General features: G+C 40.0%; 2 protein-coding genes and 1 long non-coding RNA gene across 4 annotated transcripts in view; 2 read left to right on the forward strand and 1 right to left on the reverse strand.

Annotated features, from left to right (window-relative positions):
• Positions 1-353: 353 nt before the first annotated feature.
• On the reverse strand, positions 354-16,874 carry LOC147129495 (uncharacterized). 2 transcript variants are annotated; one of them, XR_015082449.1, is made up of 4 exons: positions 15,870-16,874; positions 2,266-3,768; positions 1,709-1,757; positions 354-1,493 (listed from the first exon to the last, which is right to left on the reverse strand). It is a non-coding gene; the product is annotated as an uncharacterized LOC147129495 (long non-coding RNA). The 2 variants fall into 2 exon arrangements; XR_015082450.1 differs by having other exon boundaries at positions 354-1,546.
• sap30bp (SAP30 binding protein) lies at positions 2,256-13,824 on the forward strand. Its single transcript, XM_086016152.1, has 9 exons — positions 2,256-2,424; positions 3,673-3,800; positions 6,718-6,757; positions 9,069-9,157; positions 10,774-10,865; positions 11,592-11,704; positions 11,776-11,834; positions 12,289-12,382; positions 13,233-13,824. The coding sequence occupies exons 1-9, from the start codon at positions 2,280-2,282 to the stop codon at positions 13,409-13,411; spliced, it is 939 nt and encodes a 312-aa protein (XP_085872278.1). The 5' UTR covers positions 2,256-2,279; the 3' UTR covers positions 13,412-13,824.
• The window catches only part of itgb4 (integrin, beta 4), a 28,903-nt gene continuing 26,077 nt past the window's right edge, over positions 14,866-17,691 (forward strand). Inside the window, exon 1 of the mRNA XM_086016134.1 lies at positions 14,866-14,997. The gene's annotated coding sequence lies outside the window, so the exon portion shown is untranslated. The remainder of the gene's footprint in view (positions 14,998-17,691) is intronic.

Consider the following 17,691-nt stretch of genomic DNA (forward strand, 5'->3'; position numbering starts at 1 on the left):
TAGATTTTTGTGTACATTTTGTAAGTGCCAAATTCTGAATGTTTTACTGTATGGTGTTACTGGTCGCTAAATGCGATATTAAAATATATTTCGTTTCAAGGAGTTTTATTTTAAAAGCATAAAGCACTGTAAAGTGGTGCGTAGCAAAGGAACAGTGCCCTCTCCTGGTCAAATACTAAAACGGCGAGATCTCAAGTAGTCAACTGTACTCAATTGTCCATCCAGGATTAAGGTTAACAAAAATGTGCTTTTAAAAATCAGCATTTCCATCAATCTTGTTTTAAATTCTTGTACATAATATCTATTTATATATTTAGGGATACCCAATACAGTTCTACTATTATACAATACAATACAACACAATTCTATTTATTTAGAGCATTCCATAACAGCTAGAGCTGTAGCAAAGCACTTTACAAACAATACAATAAATAGAAAAAAAAACAATAAAAGGCTGTGATACATGTATTAATACATATAGACATAAATAATATATAAATAAAATATAAATAATGAAGCCAATAAATTGACAATTCCAAAAACATGCTTGGTAGGTTAAGTGGACACTTTAAATTGCCCCTAAGTGTGATTGAGAGTGGGGATGTTTGTTTGTCCCTGTCTGCCCTGCGATTGGCTGGCAACCTATTCAGGGTGTCCCCCGCCTACTGCCCGAAGACTGCTGGGATAGGCTCCAGCACTCCCCGCGACCCTTGTGAGGATAAGCGATATAGATAAGGAATGAATAAAATGCCAAACATTCTAATGACCGAATATAGACAACAGAGATTCAGTAAAACATTGCAATGTGATAGGCGAGGGTTATTATCAGCTTCCTCTTTTGACTTCACCGGTCAATATTTTGTGTAAACATTAACCCTTGTTGCTATTGTGTCGCAATGTTCACACAAGAGCATATGTCGGAAACGCTTGCTCTCTATGTACAAGCGTAGCCGTAACATTTTGTCGATATTCAAATAATTTTCTGGCTTCTGCTGCTGCTGCTGGATGAAGAGGGTCCCTCTCTAAACTCGTCATTGAAATAAGCTATGGTCACACTTTGTTCAAACTCACTGAGCTGTGAGAGAACCATTTAGTAGGACATGGCTGTGGAGAGGTGAGTTTTTGAACTGGAATGTCGAATGCGTTTAGTGACAATAGTTTTCGGCATCAGCAGCTTTTAAAGTATAACAGCTTTCAATGTCTAATTGTTATGGCAACATTTTGTCAACTTACGCTTTCCATATACAGTACAGTTTTCACTTATCTCAATCGACACAGATTATTTCTCAACTAACTTGATCACTTTGTGCAGCGTACCAGGACAGCAGCAACCCGACGACTGGATAGAATGGTTTCTGTTGCGTTTGCATCAAGAGCCATGGGCGCTGGGGGGTTTGGTGGTCATGGTGGTGTTTGTACTGGGAGCACTATCTCTGATTGTCTTTGCTCTGCTGTACGGATGCTGCCGCAGCCAAGCCACAGGAGAGAAGACTCTGACGACGAAGAAACACCCGCAGAAGGAGAGAAAGTTGAAATATGGCGTGATCTAAATATATAAGGGACAGTTGGAGGAATGTGGTAGAATCTGGACCAAGGCTTTTTTTTTTCATGGCAATTCTGCAAAATAGTTGTAATTTGAACATTTCTACAGAATAAATTTGACTTCTGTTTATCATTGTCTTAATTATACAGTAAAAATGTATCTTACCAAAGTATCTTTCCAAAATCAGCAGATAGGCTCCAGCCCAATAGTGATCCTAGAGAGGACAAGTGATATAGAAAAAGGATGGATGGATGTCCATTTCATTTGACGTCTAAAATTGCAATGATGCACAAATACCACACAAAGCAAGCTTTTTTTCACGACGACATTTAATCTGCTGGATCAGGTGGTTCACTGGCCAACTTGGCCTGTTGCAAGTGTATTATACCAATTCCTTGATCCACCAATTTAGTGGGATCAGCACCGAAATTTACTGATTCTCTTTGGCCTTTTAGATGGTCAAACTACCATAGATTGATCAAAATATAATATTAATTGTTTGTTTTGGTCATTGCTTGGCCAAATCCACAAGCACTATTTAACTTGCAGTAAAGCTTATACCTAAAGTAATTGCAATAGTAGTAAAACTGTACAATAGCAATAAAATCAGTAGGCTACAGATAAACCTATACATACATTTATAATGATAAAATGGGCACCTGGAATTGAAATTGAGATTCGTCACCCTATAACTACATTTCCCAGTGTTCATTAGTACTTACGTCATAGTATCCTAATGACGTTGTTTGTCTGCGCCCAACGGCGAAGCGAAGTTCACGAAACGATGGCAAGTGGTAAAAAGAGTGCACTTCTTTCCTCTCTGGCGGACTATGGAGACGATTCGGAGCCCGATGACTCTGACCCCGAACCAGAAGAGATAGGTAGGTATAGACACATGTGTTTTTGTATTATAACGGCCTACAACACTGCATCCTGTTGTTAGATCATACGCTGAGCTTCATGTGGTCGCTAAATAGCATCTAGCTAGCCGCCAATGCATTTCAGAAGACGTGGCGGGGCACGGTTGTGTTTCACATCATTCATGTATTCCTCACTGGAGTATTCAAATGTAGATTTTTTTTCAAACAATGTGGACTGCATCATTCACTCATCAATCAAGTGAAAATGAACAAACCCCATTCGGGCGCGCTGTTGATTACGTCGTTCCTGTTGCGTAAATACAGTGTACCGAATGAAAGTCAGCTGTGGACCTTCAGTAATAAATATTCGACAAACAAAGCTTTACGAATACATGTACGATTGCTCCCTTATTTCGTCTCGTCCGACCCCACACACTTTTTTTTACCCTGTATCGGTGCAATGAATCATTAGATACTTGCTTGCCAATGGTTGATCAATACTGCACTTAATTGTACTTTTCAAGATGCATATGGGATACATTGAGGCCAGTAGATTGTGGATAATCTATACTCGCTCCATATTACAGCACCATGGCCACTTTTTTTCTATCACAACCATATGCAGTATTATTATTATTATTTTAATTTTTAAAGTGAAATCAGTTGACCTAGATTTGATACGTTATAATATTGTGACACAGTTCGAGTTGTGTTTGAAAATGACTATCCATTTTTCTGATAAGTGAACTATGTTAGGGACGAACAATTAATCAAATCCAATCCGCATTAGATTGTAGAATTAGAATGCAATTTTTATATTGCAAATGATTCAAATTGGAAAGTTACCAAATAGATTATTTTTTCAAAATCATTCAGACCCAAATTATATCCTCCACTATATAAAAATCCTTGCTGAATAGTGATTAGGGAGATGGAACAGGCAAATGATTCTGAGCACAGCCCATGTTTTATAGCTACAGTACATTAATGCTGTTTTAAAGTTTACATACACACATTAAATATAGTTACTTTGGTAAAAGGAGACAATACAGTAAACGTTTTCTTTTTTTGTTCGAGTTTGACCTCATTTTTACATCCAGTGCAGACCTAAAGTGCATATTACTGTCTGATAATCTAAAGTAATGGAGCGTGACTTTGTTGCTGCTTATATTTGTGTTGAATGGGTCTGCTTTGTGTCTAACCCAAGAGCTTCCCTTCTCTGACCAATTGTTGTTGTTGTTCTTAATGTTGCCTGTTCCCGTCCATCAGAAGAGGAGCAGCATGAGGCCGCAGGTGCTGGAGGGCTTGTGTTCGGCTATGGAGAAGAGGACCTCAATCGAATTGAGGAGGCTGTTGACAAGGAATCTGAAAATGAAGACAGCAGAGAGAGTAACTCTGTAAGTATTTGAATTCTGAATTCACTGTCTGGCTTGTCAAATGCATCGGGCTGATGATTTTGTTGGTCAAAGTGATGCAACCAATGGAACGAGCCTGAGTGATGATGACCCAAAAGTGGGTCCTATGAGCTGCCATGTTGGTTTTGATAGTATTTATCTTTTTTTCTCTGCACATATTAGCAAAATGTCAACCAAGTAGGGCTAAACAATTAATCAAAATGTAATCGTGATTTCGATTTTGACTTCTCTCAATTTTTGAAACATTATAATCGAAGGAAACGGTTCATGTGCAGAGAATGCACCACGCCGATGTGTAAAAAGCATGTAGCGTATGTGATTCTGCCGGCCGTGAGAGTGTTTTAAGATTTTAAATGGCACCCTAGTTGGAGTTTACTGTAAATCTAAACACACACAAAATAATTACACACATTGTATATTTAAATGCAAAACAGTGTAAAATCCCATTGACATGCTAACTCAAAATTAGCATCAACTTCAGGAGTGATATTCAAATAATAAATATTCACACACAAATTCTGTAGAAACACATAGACACGTAACATAACAACACTCAAAGAGAGAAATTTTTCCCAATGTGAACAAACGCGTTATACTGTATTAATAGAGCTCAATCGCAACTTTCTACTTATCTCATTGTGTGTACTCAATGCATGCGCAGCACCACACTGCCCCTAAGAGGCTAAACACAAGCACAGAAGGAAAAGCCAGTAATCTTATTTTACTTTACTAAAGTATAAACTCGGTGGGTGGGTGAATATTTTCGCATGTTCTACTTTTCAGTTTTTATTTGTAAAATAACAGTTTAAAATATCCTATAAATTTCCTTCCATTTCACGATTGTGTCCAAGGGGGGCTGATACTTTTGCAAAGCACCGTATCCATCCATCCGTCCGTCCATTTTCTCTATCGCTTGCCTTGTCCTCATTAGGTTCACAGGTGTGCTGGAGCCTATCCCAGCTGACTTTGGGCCAGAAGCCACTGGAATGGTCGTCAGCCAATTGCAGTAAAGGATTTTTATTAGATAGCCATAAATTAGCTGCTCGTAAAGCAGAAATAAAGCACAAATACTTTGTGTCATGACTTTGCAATCCTGCAGAGCATACTGCTACTTCCAAAATATTGTACTCATAAGTACTTTGGAGGGTGTTAGGTATTTATTTAGCATTTGACTGCTTTTTGACCAGATGTTCACTTTGTTTTCAAATCTAACCATATGTCTGATTTTAGCATAATTCATAGTTCTTGGAGTACTCAACAAACATACAGATCAATGCACACCCCGTATATTTTTTTTAAATTTAATTTTCAATTCCTCAGGGAACACAAGAATGACTTTGATCTATTTTGAATACTTCGAATTTGAATATCTACATTTTCTAGATTAAACATTTGTGATCGACGTGATCGGAAATCAGAGCCGTTTAGGTGGTTTTCAGCTGATCCAGTATCGGGGCAAAAATATCAGTTTTCTGAAATTGTATAAATCACAAAGTGATCAAATAACTAAAAAGAAAAATCCTAAATCTGCCAGGAGGACATACGAGTTGAGAGAGCGACAGACACACATTGATAGCAATAGTGTCGCATCCAAACGACATAACTTGAAATAGAAGTTTAACAAGTGTAAAATATTTGATGACAAGCAAGCCTGATCCCCGCTGGTTGCATTTAACTAGGTCATGAATCAGTAGTGCCATTTGCAGATGAGGGAAGTCACAGAAATTTCCTCTAAAAAGCCGTCTGAAGTATGTCTATTCAGTACACATGAACATCAGCACTGCAGCATGCTGGCACCTGTGAAGACTAAAGAAATGGGAGCAAAAATCTCAGATTTAGGAGTAGTGAACTAGAAACTCGAAATCCTCTGATTCTTCAGTGTCAAACCTCAGGTGCCACCCAGTTTTATTATCTCCACAGGTTTGCTTTGCCTGCACGTTTCTATTTGCCACCCTCCTGTCAGGCCATGTGAGTTGGCCGCAGTCAGGACAATGCTTTGATGTGCCCGTGCAGTTGCTAAGTGAGAATGTGATGCCCGTGAATAACAGCACTGTTCCTTTGTGTTCAACCTGTTATGCAGTCAATGCTGGCACAACATGCAGCATGCTTTAGAGGTTGGGAAAGACGCCATCTTTTGCCAAACCAAGAATTTCATTTAAAAAAAAAAAAAAAGTGTTTTCTTCTATTCTGTGTTCAATTAGCACAACTGTTTTGTTGTTTTGACAACCCCACGTTAATCACAATGGCTCTAAATGATTACTCCATTATTAAAGAGGAAGTCATCCCAAACATTTTTTTTTATCAAGAATATGTTCTAAGCAACCCACAAGTTGAAACAAGCAAGCCCACAAGTTGAAACAAGGCATTCTGACAAATATTGTGTTTGTGGAATAAGAGTTAATTCACCCGTTTTTGTCCATCTCTGGGGGCGGACATTTTGTCACTTCTGTCGACTGAAAATGACATCGAAGTTGCTCAGGGCTTAGGTAACGACCAATCACGGCTCACCTGTTTTCTGAAGCTGAGCCATGATTGGTTGTTATCTGAGCTCTGAGCATCTGTGATGTCATATTTAGTCGACAGAAGTGACTAAATGGCCGCCCCCAGAGATGGCTAAAAACAGGTGGATTTTGCCACGTAACTCATATTCCACAAACACAATGTTAATCAGAATGCCTTGTTTGAGCTAGGTGGCCTGCATATTCTTGAAAAAATATGTTTGGGTTGACGTCCCCCTTTAAAGTGGTTGGCAGTTAATTTGATAACTGATTTTTAATTAATTGAATATTTTTGACACCTAATCTCAAAATAACCTTGGTGACTTTTATAGGTGTTGTTCTTCCACCCATCTAGAGAGCTAATGAAGTGAATCATTTGTCTTCCTTTGCTTTTTCCAAAGGTATCAGAAGTCGAAACTAAGGATCCGAATGAGCTTGTTGGTAAGCGTAAACACACACACAGAAACCTTTATCTCAATATAAAGTAGAAATGTTGTTTCTGTCTGGAACTACCTGAAATAAAGCATATGTGTATTCATGTAGAAACTGTTCTCAAAAATCTGACCTTAACCGCGCCTGAAAAAAATAAACCTGAGTTGTAATTTTTTGACAACAAAAAAAGAATAGCTCCTTAATCGTTTCAGTGACATTTGGGTGCAATCAATGTGTGAAACACTAACTGGACTCACATTGAGTTCTAAAAGGCTCTTTGTCTGCCGTTTGAAAGATGGGTCATGAAGGTCTAACACGGGAGTTGGCAACGCTTAGTGAGTAATCACTGACCCGTGCAGGTGTGTGTGTTTGATATCGGGCAGGAAATGAGTGATACAAGGAGTGGCGTTTTTATACGGCCCGCTTTGAGCACACAGCGTTCCCACTCAGCTATGTGTTGATTCTGGCCCGTAGCTTGAAGCTATCATTAACTGCACCTTTCATTACACTGGGGGCCAAAAGACTCAAGAGCTGACTAATCTAATCAGAAAAAAAAAATGGCTAAGCAGTTCAGTGTTTCCACTTGTGCCGTGAATCAAAAATCCCTTCCACTGTACTGTCTCATTCAAGTGAAAAACCGCGGCATGTTTTTGTTTTCAAGACGACTCCGCCGCCATCCGTGTTGTGTGGGGGTCTGAGCGTGACTCATAACTGGACACTCGGCATTCCAGCAGCAGCGCTTGGCTCCTCCGTGTTGTCCGACAGTAAATGTCACAGTGCGCCTCCTGTCAGCAGGCTGAAGACAGCTCTTTGTCTACTCGCTGAAGGGACACGCATTGTGCCGCTGTCCAAAGAGACCCGCCGATTTGGACTTTCTGCCTGTTTCCGTTCAGAACAGATGGCAGTTGTGAAACATGATTATTTACTCTCTCTATGCTTGTTCATGCTTTTCTATAGCCGTCCTGATTATGCGGCTAGTCCTTGTGGATGTGTGATGTGTGGTTGATTCTCACTTCCTAAAGTTTATGCTCCGCCTCTGACACGCGGCGAGACCTTGGTGGCAAGTCTGTACTGATACGGGGGAGTCGGAAGTCACGCTTGAGCAGTAGACCGCGGGAAACGGCATAGGGGCTGGAAAAACATTCATCAGTATGCGAAGGCCATCCCTCCTGTACGTAGAAGCTTACTTAGCAAGTTTTGGGGAAAGCGTCAGCTAGTTTTTGTGAAAGCCTCCTTGCAGACGGAAGAAGACTGTGAGAAAGCTTATTAGTCCAAAAAAACAATGCAGTTATTCACAGAAGGTCCGATTTGACTTGAGAGGGCTCCAACTTACTTCTTTAGTTTTCTTTTTCAAGGGAAAGGCAATCCAAAAAAATATCAAAAAAATGTGGCCATTTTGTCACTTGCTGGCAACTAAAAATGACAGTTGCTCAATCATGGCTCAGCTTCGGAAAACAGCTGAGCCGCAATTGTGATGTCATTTTCAGTCGTCAGCAAGTGACAAAATGGCCGCCGCCTAAGACGGACGAAAACGTGTGGATTTTATTACTTAACAAACACAATATCAATCAAAATGCCATGTTTAGATTAGTGGGGCTGTATGGAAGATATTCTTATAAAGACATTTTTCGGGTTGACTTCCCGCTTTGAATGCAAACTCACTCGGCGAACCGCGAATCTTTCCTAATGGGATTTATACAATCAAACTGGAGATCCAGCGAAAGGTTTCAAAATAAGTCGCATCACATTGCGCCACGTTGATGACATGAGGACATTCCCACGTAAGCTTGAAAAATCAAATGCTTGCTGGGCTAAAATTCAGCTACTTTGATAAATGATCCTCAAATGCCCAGTCAAGTTTTAACTTGTCTTGCACGCAGGGAAAACCTCCCGCCTGCGCACTCATACACGACACAGCGTTTGCAACACTCACTCAGAGTGTGACACTTGAATAAGCGTAAAAAGCCATGTGTCTGGTTTTTTTTAGATGGTATGACAGCGGAATCTCTGGAAGGCCCTGCAAAAGCAAAAGCAAAACACACAATGGTTCCAAAGGGAATGATGGAGGTAGAAAAGGAGCCTCCCTTGTCTCTAAGCTCCAACAACGGCCACTCCCTGACAGGGAGTGCACTTATACCTCCATGATGTGTGTCCATTAAAATTGGGCTCAAGTGAATGATGATGTTACAAACATTCTGAGCCTTCGTTTTGAAAACTCTTGTTTTGTCAGTCAGATAAATGACAACTAGCATTTAGCCAGCGCTTTCTTTCTTAGTTGGTCCTTCTTTGGGCTCATATTATTTTTTGGTCTCCTCCACAGCTCTCTTCTCAGAGAAGGTGAGAAACATGTCACCCGACGAGATCAGAATCCCACCCGAGCCCCCGGGACGCTGCTCCAGCCAATTACAGGTAGCCACTCCCCCAAAGTTTATAAACTCTATTTGCTTCCCTGCTGTCTTTATTCAAACATGAGCCGGCTAATGTTTACACTTACTAAATATGATATATCACCGTCAAGGACACAATATTGCCTTAGGTCAGACCAAAGTAGAGGCTGTTGTTGATGTTACCAGGCTTGTGTAATTCTGATATCGAATAAACACTCATGTTTTATGGGGACACCTCACAGGTTGCAGGTAATAAAACTGTTCTGCTCAAAGCTGAATACTTGGCATCAATACATGCCTCTTATGCAAGGTAGAGTTTGGAGTTCAAAATAAAATTAAAGGTCTTAAGAATTGACAAATGATTTCAATTTTTTTTTTTAAAATGCAAGTTTGGTTTGACCTGATCTAACCTGACATCATGTTTACATGTCGGAAGGTGACGTGGCAGGAATGATCATTTGAGCGGCTGCAACAGTCGACATGGAAAGAAGTCCAAATTGGCATGTGCCGTGAAAGGCCAGTCGCTAAACGACAGAAAATTGACAATGACTTGAAAAACCTCACATTTCAAAATTGCAGTATGTGCCCTAAACGCAGTATTAGTCCTCAACTCGTCATCGGTGTGTTAGCACTGCCGCCTTCCAAGTCAGGTAAATAACTTTGCGTCTTGATTTGCGCCCCGGGGGGGGAAATTCTGGCGTCTACATAAATTCAGAGACTGCAATAAGGTTTGTTCTGTAAGGCGCAGAGGCAGGTCGGGACACAAGGCGGATTTAGTAAGTGAACAGCTCAACTTTATCCCTGCAAGGCTTCCACTCCCACAGCTAACCGGTGAACTAATGATTCACTTTCACCAGTATTGCCTGGGTATCCGTGGCCTCGGGACACGCATACCCGAAAATGCTTCAGTGTTCCTAACATGTTCTCCTCAGTGGAATTGTTTTATTCTTTTGCCATTTCGCAATTGCAAGAATGTATCTGCTGCAAACACTTCCCAGATATCTTTTCCAATCGCGAACTTGCAAGGAAAACAATTCTTGGTTTGCTGGCTATCTTGAGTTTAGCTGGAGCTCAGATGCACACTGTATGAGATAAGAAAACTAACAGACTCAGACAGTGGCTTGCGAAAGTATTCGGCCCCCCTTGAACCTTTGGCCACAGTGCAGGCTTCAAACTTAAAGATATCCAATTTAACATAAGAAACGCCTCATCCTCGACATACTGTATGGGGAACAATTATATTCATAACCCTTCAAAATGGAGGTTCTTATCTGCGACCACATTATTTCCTGGCTTCTTGACAGATTATTCCGTCATCTTTTTTTTTGCAATGGAAATGGTTGGAGAAACTTTGGACTTCTTTTCTCTTGCCTTCTTTCCCTCAATGGAGAATGTCAAAAGACCTAAAATGAGAGAGCCCAATTTGGCCAAATGGTGAATAGTGCAACTCCTCTCTCAAAAAGCTACTCTCCCCATCGAAAAGGATTTCTGAACTCATAGACTTGCATTTGTACAGCACTTTACAATGACCTTTACTTTTTGGAGTGCTGACTGTATGTCTAGCAGGTATTTTTGTTGCGGTGGACAGAGGACACCGATCTGTCAATTGACGTCATCTCGATGTTCTTGTAACAACAGGAGAAGATCCACAAGCTGTATGAAAGGAAGCTCCACGGAGATTTCGACACCAACAGCCACATTCAGAAGAAAAAAGAATTCCGAAATCCAGGGTATGCTTCTTCACTAAAACAGGGCCTCTGGTTTGGAATATTTAAATATTTCTTCCACGTACACGCATTAAGACATACAAATGTGTAAAGAAAATGCCAACCATAATTAGTGGCACCCCTGGTTGTGTTTAAAGCGGAAGTCAACCCAAACATATTTTTTTCAAGAATATGTTCCCAGCAGGCCCACTAGTTGAAACACGGCATTTTGCTTAATTTTGCATTTGTGGAATATAAATTAAGCAACAAAATGCACTCGTTTTTTAGCCATCCCAGGGGGCGGCCATTTTGTCTAATGTGGACTGAAATGACATCACAGCTGCTCACAACGACCAATCACGGCTGACCTGCTTTCTGAATCTGAGCCGCGATTGGTCGTTGTGAGCAGTTGTGGTGTCATTTTCAGTCGACAGAAGACAAAATGGCCGCCCCTAGAGATGGCTAAAAGCAAGTGGATTAACACTTAATCTACAAGCGCAGTATTTATCAGAATGCCCTGTTTCAACTAGTGAGCTTGCATAGAAAATATTCTTGAAAAAAAAATGTTTGCGTTGACTTAAAATAATAAATACATTTCGGTGGGGATCGTTTTCCTATTCCATAAACGGGCTAGAATTGAAGGTTGGATTTTCAATAGTTGATTTAGAAAAATCATTCAGTATACAGCCTATTCTCAATAAATATCTTGTTTTATAAGGGTAATTCTTCATTCTTTTTTTCCCCCCCTAGCATTTACGAGAAGCTCATTCAGTTCTGCAGTATAGACGAACTGGGCACGAACTACCCAAAAGATATGTTTGATCCTCACGGCTGGTCAGAGGAGTCCTACTATGAAGCTCTTGGTATGTTTGTTCTCACTCGGCATCTCAACAGCGATTACCACTCGCTAATAATACATTCAACTCATCCTTAGCTAAAGCACAGAAAGTGGAGATGGACAAGCTGGAAAAAGCCAAAAAGGAACGGACCAAGGTGAGACTTAAGCGGGTTAACGCAGACTGAGAAACCGTCATTGTGCCAAGGTATGCGCTCATACCTGTTGCTCATTCGCAGGTATTTTTTTCCCCCCCATTTACTGTGAAATTAGTTACTGCATTTCATAAAGTATGCACCGGGAGAGCCATCATTGACACATGTAGCTGTCATCAGTACCAACAACATCATTCCAGCAGCTGCATATTAGTCAGAAAGGGGACTAGAAAGAACATGTAGTTCCCTGCATGAGCTACGATGTTCTTCTGTCTGTGTAATGTACTCAGTGCTATGCAAGTTAAACTAAATTGGAATGTGAAACTTTGTTAATACCGCTTGTCGCACCCTGAAGCAATATCCCTTTAAATTGCATTTAGTCAGTGGCGCCACATTCCAATGGTTCGAATCAAACATCACCAACGGAATTCTAATGTACTATTGTTCTTTTGTACAGATCGAGTTTGTCACAGGTACAAAGAAGGGCGCTAATCCATCCAACACATCAGCGTCAACCACAAACAGCAGCAGCACAACCACGACATCCGCAGGTGAACGAACACACCTTTCAGTCATGCCCCATTTTGTTTTTATTTATTTATTTTTTTTTTATGGTGCGAATAGGACTGCAACAATAGATGAGCTAAACATTACAGAGCCGTATGTCGCGGACCATTAGGCGTATTATTTTTTTATTTGAATTTTTATTGAAATATTTTTTTTAGGTATTCGGCGCAATATCAGATTATTGATTATTTTAGTTTGAATGTATGCATTATTATAACTAATTGTGAATTTCCAATTCTGAAATAGGATGACCCTGCTTTTAAGCTATTACAATTCGTCATTTAAAAACAGAAACACTCCCAACTATATATAGCATGCCGTCCGAACATGGATGAGACTTTACTGATGATTATTTTTGGGCAACATTTATCTATGACCGTGTAAACATTCGTGGCCTAATCACCGTAAATGCTGGAACACAACTTTCACATTTTACAGTCAATATTTACAAACACAAATACTCGTATACATAAATTGCACACCTTTTGCGTCTTCGGAGGGGTTGCCAGTATAAAATACGATTGTTTACTGTGGCTCTGTATGACTCTTGGACGTAATTACGGTAGTGCTATCAAGCTACTTTTTAAGAACTGCGCTAAACAGAAAGTGATCAATTTAACTCATTCACTGCCATTGACGAAATTACTTGTCTTTTCACAGTCCAGCCATTCAATCCCAGGAACTTACTTATATTTTTAGTTAGACTAAAAGAGGGTCTGAAAATGTCTGGCAGTGAATGAGTTAACTGAATATTTCAAAACAAAATAAAATCGCTACTGCTGTGACCAAAATGTGATTATAGATATTTACACCAACTGTGACTTGTTTCAACAGATTCTCAGAAGAGGAAGAGCAAGTGGGACTCTGCCATCCCAGTGACCCTGGCCCAGCCCACGCTCATCACCACCACGGCCACTTTGCCGGCCGTCGTTTCCGTGACGACCACAGCCAGCGGCACCAAGACCACCGTCATATCGGCGGTGGGCACCATCGTAAAGAAAGCCAAACAGTGAACCGGCGCTGGTGCAGATGATGGGAAGCCTCTCGGTACCACGCGTGCTGGTGAAGCGTAGGCGAGGGGAGGGGACACGTGGACTGTTTAATAGACTTAACTGCCGTCTTTCCCTCGGCGTGTAAGCTGTGGTTTATCGTGAGGATGGACTGAACAACTCAACACAACTCGTCATTCTTTTGCTGCAAGTCATCATTTTGGTTTTAGCGTGTTGGCAGCAGTGAGATGGAAAAAATGTGGAATAAGAGGCTTTTCTGTAAATGAGAAATTTGGCAACATGTTCTGGTGCAGCATTATGCCTCTTGTAGCGTAAGGCGTTTTGAGGACAAGATTTTTTTGTTGTTGTTTTATAATTGTAAATACTGTGTTTCTGATAACTGAATAAATGAATCAGAATTTGCCTTTTCAATGGAATTCCCGTTGTGAGATGTCATTCAAGCAAACTTGAAAACCACTTTTGCTCCGTGCAATCAGAAACTACGTTTTTTTTAACATACTTAAATTTTACATTGTGATGTTGTGGGGTACCACTGAATCAGACCAAGAGCCGTTTGTAATATTGCGGTTATCTCATTTAGCGACATGACAACATAAGGCAAATATATGGTGCGAGTTACCTTATACTTTCTGAGCAGCAAATATTTTCCTAATGTTACCTTTCTCACAGTCAGATACCAAATATGGGCTTGGTTTCTCAAGAAACGACTTTCCGGTAATAATTATTTCAGTCAATGTGCAAGTAAATGCAAGTTATAAAAATGTGTTATTTTACAATATCGTATATTTTCCCCAGCATCGCATCCTGCATTGTATGATAATGTTGCCAGTTTTTATGGTAGTAGTAAATTTAATGCGACTAAAGGTAAACCGGGTTGTTACTGTAATGTTCTTTGTGAACGTGCGCGGTTATATAACTTTGAAATTGTAAAACTGATAAGATTCAGACGGCACGTTAGTGGTTATTGGTTAGCTTACAAGACACATGCTGGTGTAAGCATGGTCACGCGGGTAAACAAACGGCAACACGTGGTGAGAAGTAGATCCAATCCAACACTTCTGGTAATTAGGTGCCTTTACTTCAATGCAAGCCTGATATGCGGCCCGAAGCAGAATGTGATTTGGGAACATGGCATCACCTCTGCTTCACAACTAACAATATAAGCATTACACTCGTATAGGATTTCATTTTGTTGAGCGTTTAAAAAAAATAATAATCCTCTGCTTTTCGTTGGCCCCAAGCAGCATATTCTTTGTTCTGTTTTTTTTTCCCCCCCCATTAAAAAAAAAAATGCTGAAAATGTCACTGCCTTGTTTCCGGGGTCCTCTGCAGCTAATTTCATCATTTTGGGGTGGACGAGTTGAGGGGTGTATTCATTTCTGAATGGACTCAGTGATACAAAAGCAGGCACAGTTTTTTGTCATGTAAATTGGCGAGGAGCTCTCAGACCGGGCTCACACTGAGTGTGCAAGCCGAGAGATAACTGGCTCTTGGAAAACTAAAGACAATTTCAGTTCAGTCGCTCGTTTGAAGGGAGCAGCCCGTGGACCTTCATGCTTCAACTTCACCAGGACAACATCTTGTTCACTGTGAGTAACATTTAAAGACACATTTGACACGTTTTCTCAGGATACATATTTATAACTATGCCTAATGAGTATGTCGCTGATAGTGCACTTGAATAGTTTGCAGTTCAATCTATTTTGTTTTGTTTGTTTTTTTTTACTTTGTGAAAATGAATGGCTCAGTCCCCTTGTCATTTCATGTTGGTACCTGCTATATAATGTGTGAAACTTTAGTTTTTAGTGAATTTTGTGAAGGTGGGCAACGAACAAGTGAACCAACCAAAGGTTATTCACAATTATATATATATATATATATTTTTTTTTTTTAAGTCTAGAAAGTGGTTAGTCTGCTTGGGTTTGAGTCTTGCATCTGTTTAAATGCTCAAATGACATTTTTCCATGCATTCTGGCTACATGTGGTGTGAGTCGTACCAGTCCGAAAATGCATCATGAAGATGAGAAAAAACATATAGGTCGCATTTTGAAGAAAGTTTCCTTGACAAAAACTAAGACCAAGAACAGTAGAGCTCAAATTCGCACCCAAAATCCTCATTCCCCCATTATCATGAATGAGTTTGGAAATACACTTAAAGCGTGCACTCCTACTCTCCAACCATTGGTAAAATCTGCCGTTTGGTTATTTAGACTGCTGGAGCCCAGTGCGTCAGGCAATACAGATGGAAACAGTTAAAGCTCGAATTGGTGATTGCTTTTAGGCTGCATTCAGAAATGAATGGGATGGGACTGGGAGTGAACTCTACCTCTCTGAACACAAACACTCTCCAGAGTGGCATTAGGGCATATGAGTGAATTTTCAACTGTAACAAAAGTTGTTGACCAAAAATGTCCGCTTTTAACTACGAAAGACTTTTTCTTTTTAGTTTAACATGACTTACCTTAACTAGAATCCTGCGTCACATTGTGGCCAAGGGTGGAATCCTTCTTGCTTGCACCTTTTGAAGTTGTAAATCCTTGTCGTGGCGAAAATAAGCCGCATGCTAATTTAGCGATGGATCAAATTAGTTGCCAGGACTACTACTTCTTCTATTTCTACTTTCTTTTGAGGTTGGCAAATACTTTTGGTGCATTACCAGCCACCGTCATTTTAGCATGCTAAAAGTGGCCACCGGTGGTAATGCATCACAATTTGTCTTCATTTTCTTCTTTTTTTCTTTTCTTGTTCTTCCTCTTCTTATTTCTTTTTTTTTTATCCCTTTTCTTCTTCCATTTCTTGTTCTGCTTTCTTTTAGCGGTTAGCAAATACTTTTGCAGCATTACCGGCCGCCACCTCGTTAGCATGCTAAAGAAGGTGGACACTGGTGGTAATACATTACTATTTCTTCTTCTTTTTCGTCTTGATTTTCTTTCTTCTTTTTTGCGTTTTCTTTTTCTTGCTCTCCCTCTTCTTTTGTTTCTTCTTATTCTTGTTTTTCTTCCTTTTCTTCTTGCCTTTCTTCACGTACTTTCTTTTGGCGGTTGGCAAATACTTTTGGTGCATTACCGCTACTCTCTGGCCGCCGGTGGTAATGCACCAAAAGTAAAATTCGCAAACCACCAAAACAAAGTATGAAGGAACGGGGATTTTAGGTGCCAGTCCGACCTCTAATTTCAATACAAGTTGCACCTGAGTATAAGTTGCAGGTTCAGCCAAAAAGTGTGACTTGCACATAAGGATAGGCATGAATTCACCCATAAAGTCGTCTTTGAATTCTGATGTTTTATGAAAGATTCATTCAAAATCAATGAGATTTTAAAGTTAGCGCATTCAAGAGCAAATCCATTTCCTTGCCGATGAGACTTTTACATTGACTTTTAATTCCTCCTTAATGACAATGCTGTTTTGACCAGCATCAGAGCCAATGTGTCAGCTGTAAGAAAACAGGAGGAGGAGGAGGAGGAAGATGAGTAGCTCCCTGCAGAATGTTACTCCCCCCGAGGAAGAAGTTCGCTTTTGTAGTAAACCCGATCTGGTTGCTAGGGGCAGGACTTTGTATGCCACTGTTCGCACTGGCCTTTGTGGTATGTACAGTGGGAGAAGAAAAGGCTCATCTCTCACCTCGGCTGGGTTAACCCACGGATTCCCACGTGTCAGAAAGTCGTACTTTCTTTTAAATGGCACTTAATCATGTAAGATTGCACAAACAAAAAAGTGCATAACGTGATAGCTTATGGGCAAAAAATGTTTTATGTGACCTCAGTTATTCGGTGTGATCAACGTGATTTGGATGAATTGGAAATCATTGTCAGAAGCAAATAGTTTTTTTTTTTGTAGATTTGAGGAACCTTCATATAGCATAAAATTCATTGTTAACACTTAAAGGTGTATTATGAAAACTGGGTTCATGTTCCTATAGTACTGCAGTTGTGCAAGTCTCCTTTTGTTTGGAATAGGCGTTGCAAAAAGAACAAGTACAGAGTACAGAACAAGACTAGTTATTTGATGCTCACTGAACAGAGGCCTACGCTAGGGTAGTTTTTTTAAATTTATTTTTTTGCACGACACAAGAATAGATTGAAGAGGCTTATTTTTCCTTCACATTTTTTGATGATCAACTTAGGAGTCCTTTCTTTATACTAAGTTCTTGTGAAAACACATAACATTTACCAAAAAGGTGGAAATGTGTAATTTCTTTACACAACACAGCCTATCATGGAACTCCCTGTCAGGTGATTAAGGTGAAATATTTTGTCAATAAAACAAATATGTAATTTTGCAAT

The sequence above is a fragment of the Filicampus tigris genome, chromosome 19 (assembly GCF_054856515.1).
Source record: "Filicampus tigris isolate MCC_2025a chromosome 19, RoL_Ftig_1.0, whole genome shotgun sequence".
Lineage (NCBI taxonomy): Eukaryota > Metazoa > Chordata > Actinopteri > Syngnathiformes > Syngnathidae > Filicampus > Filicampus tigris.

Excerpts from the sequence above, each read along its gene's own strand:
- sap30bp (XM_086016152.1), top strand. The coding sequence starts at position 2,280 with ATGACGTTGTTTGTCTGCGCCCAACGGCGAAGCGAAGTTCACGAAACG. Across the intron at positions 9,158-10,773 it reads GCTGCTCCAGCCAATTACAG|GAGAAGATCCACAAGCTGTA; the intron begins GTAGCCACTCCC and ends TTGTAACAACAG. Across the intron at positions 11,835-12,288 it reads CCAAAAAGGAACGGACCAAG|ATCGAGTTTGTCACAGGTAC; the intron begins GTGAGACTTAAG and ends TCTTTTGTACAG.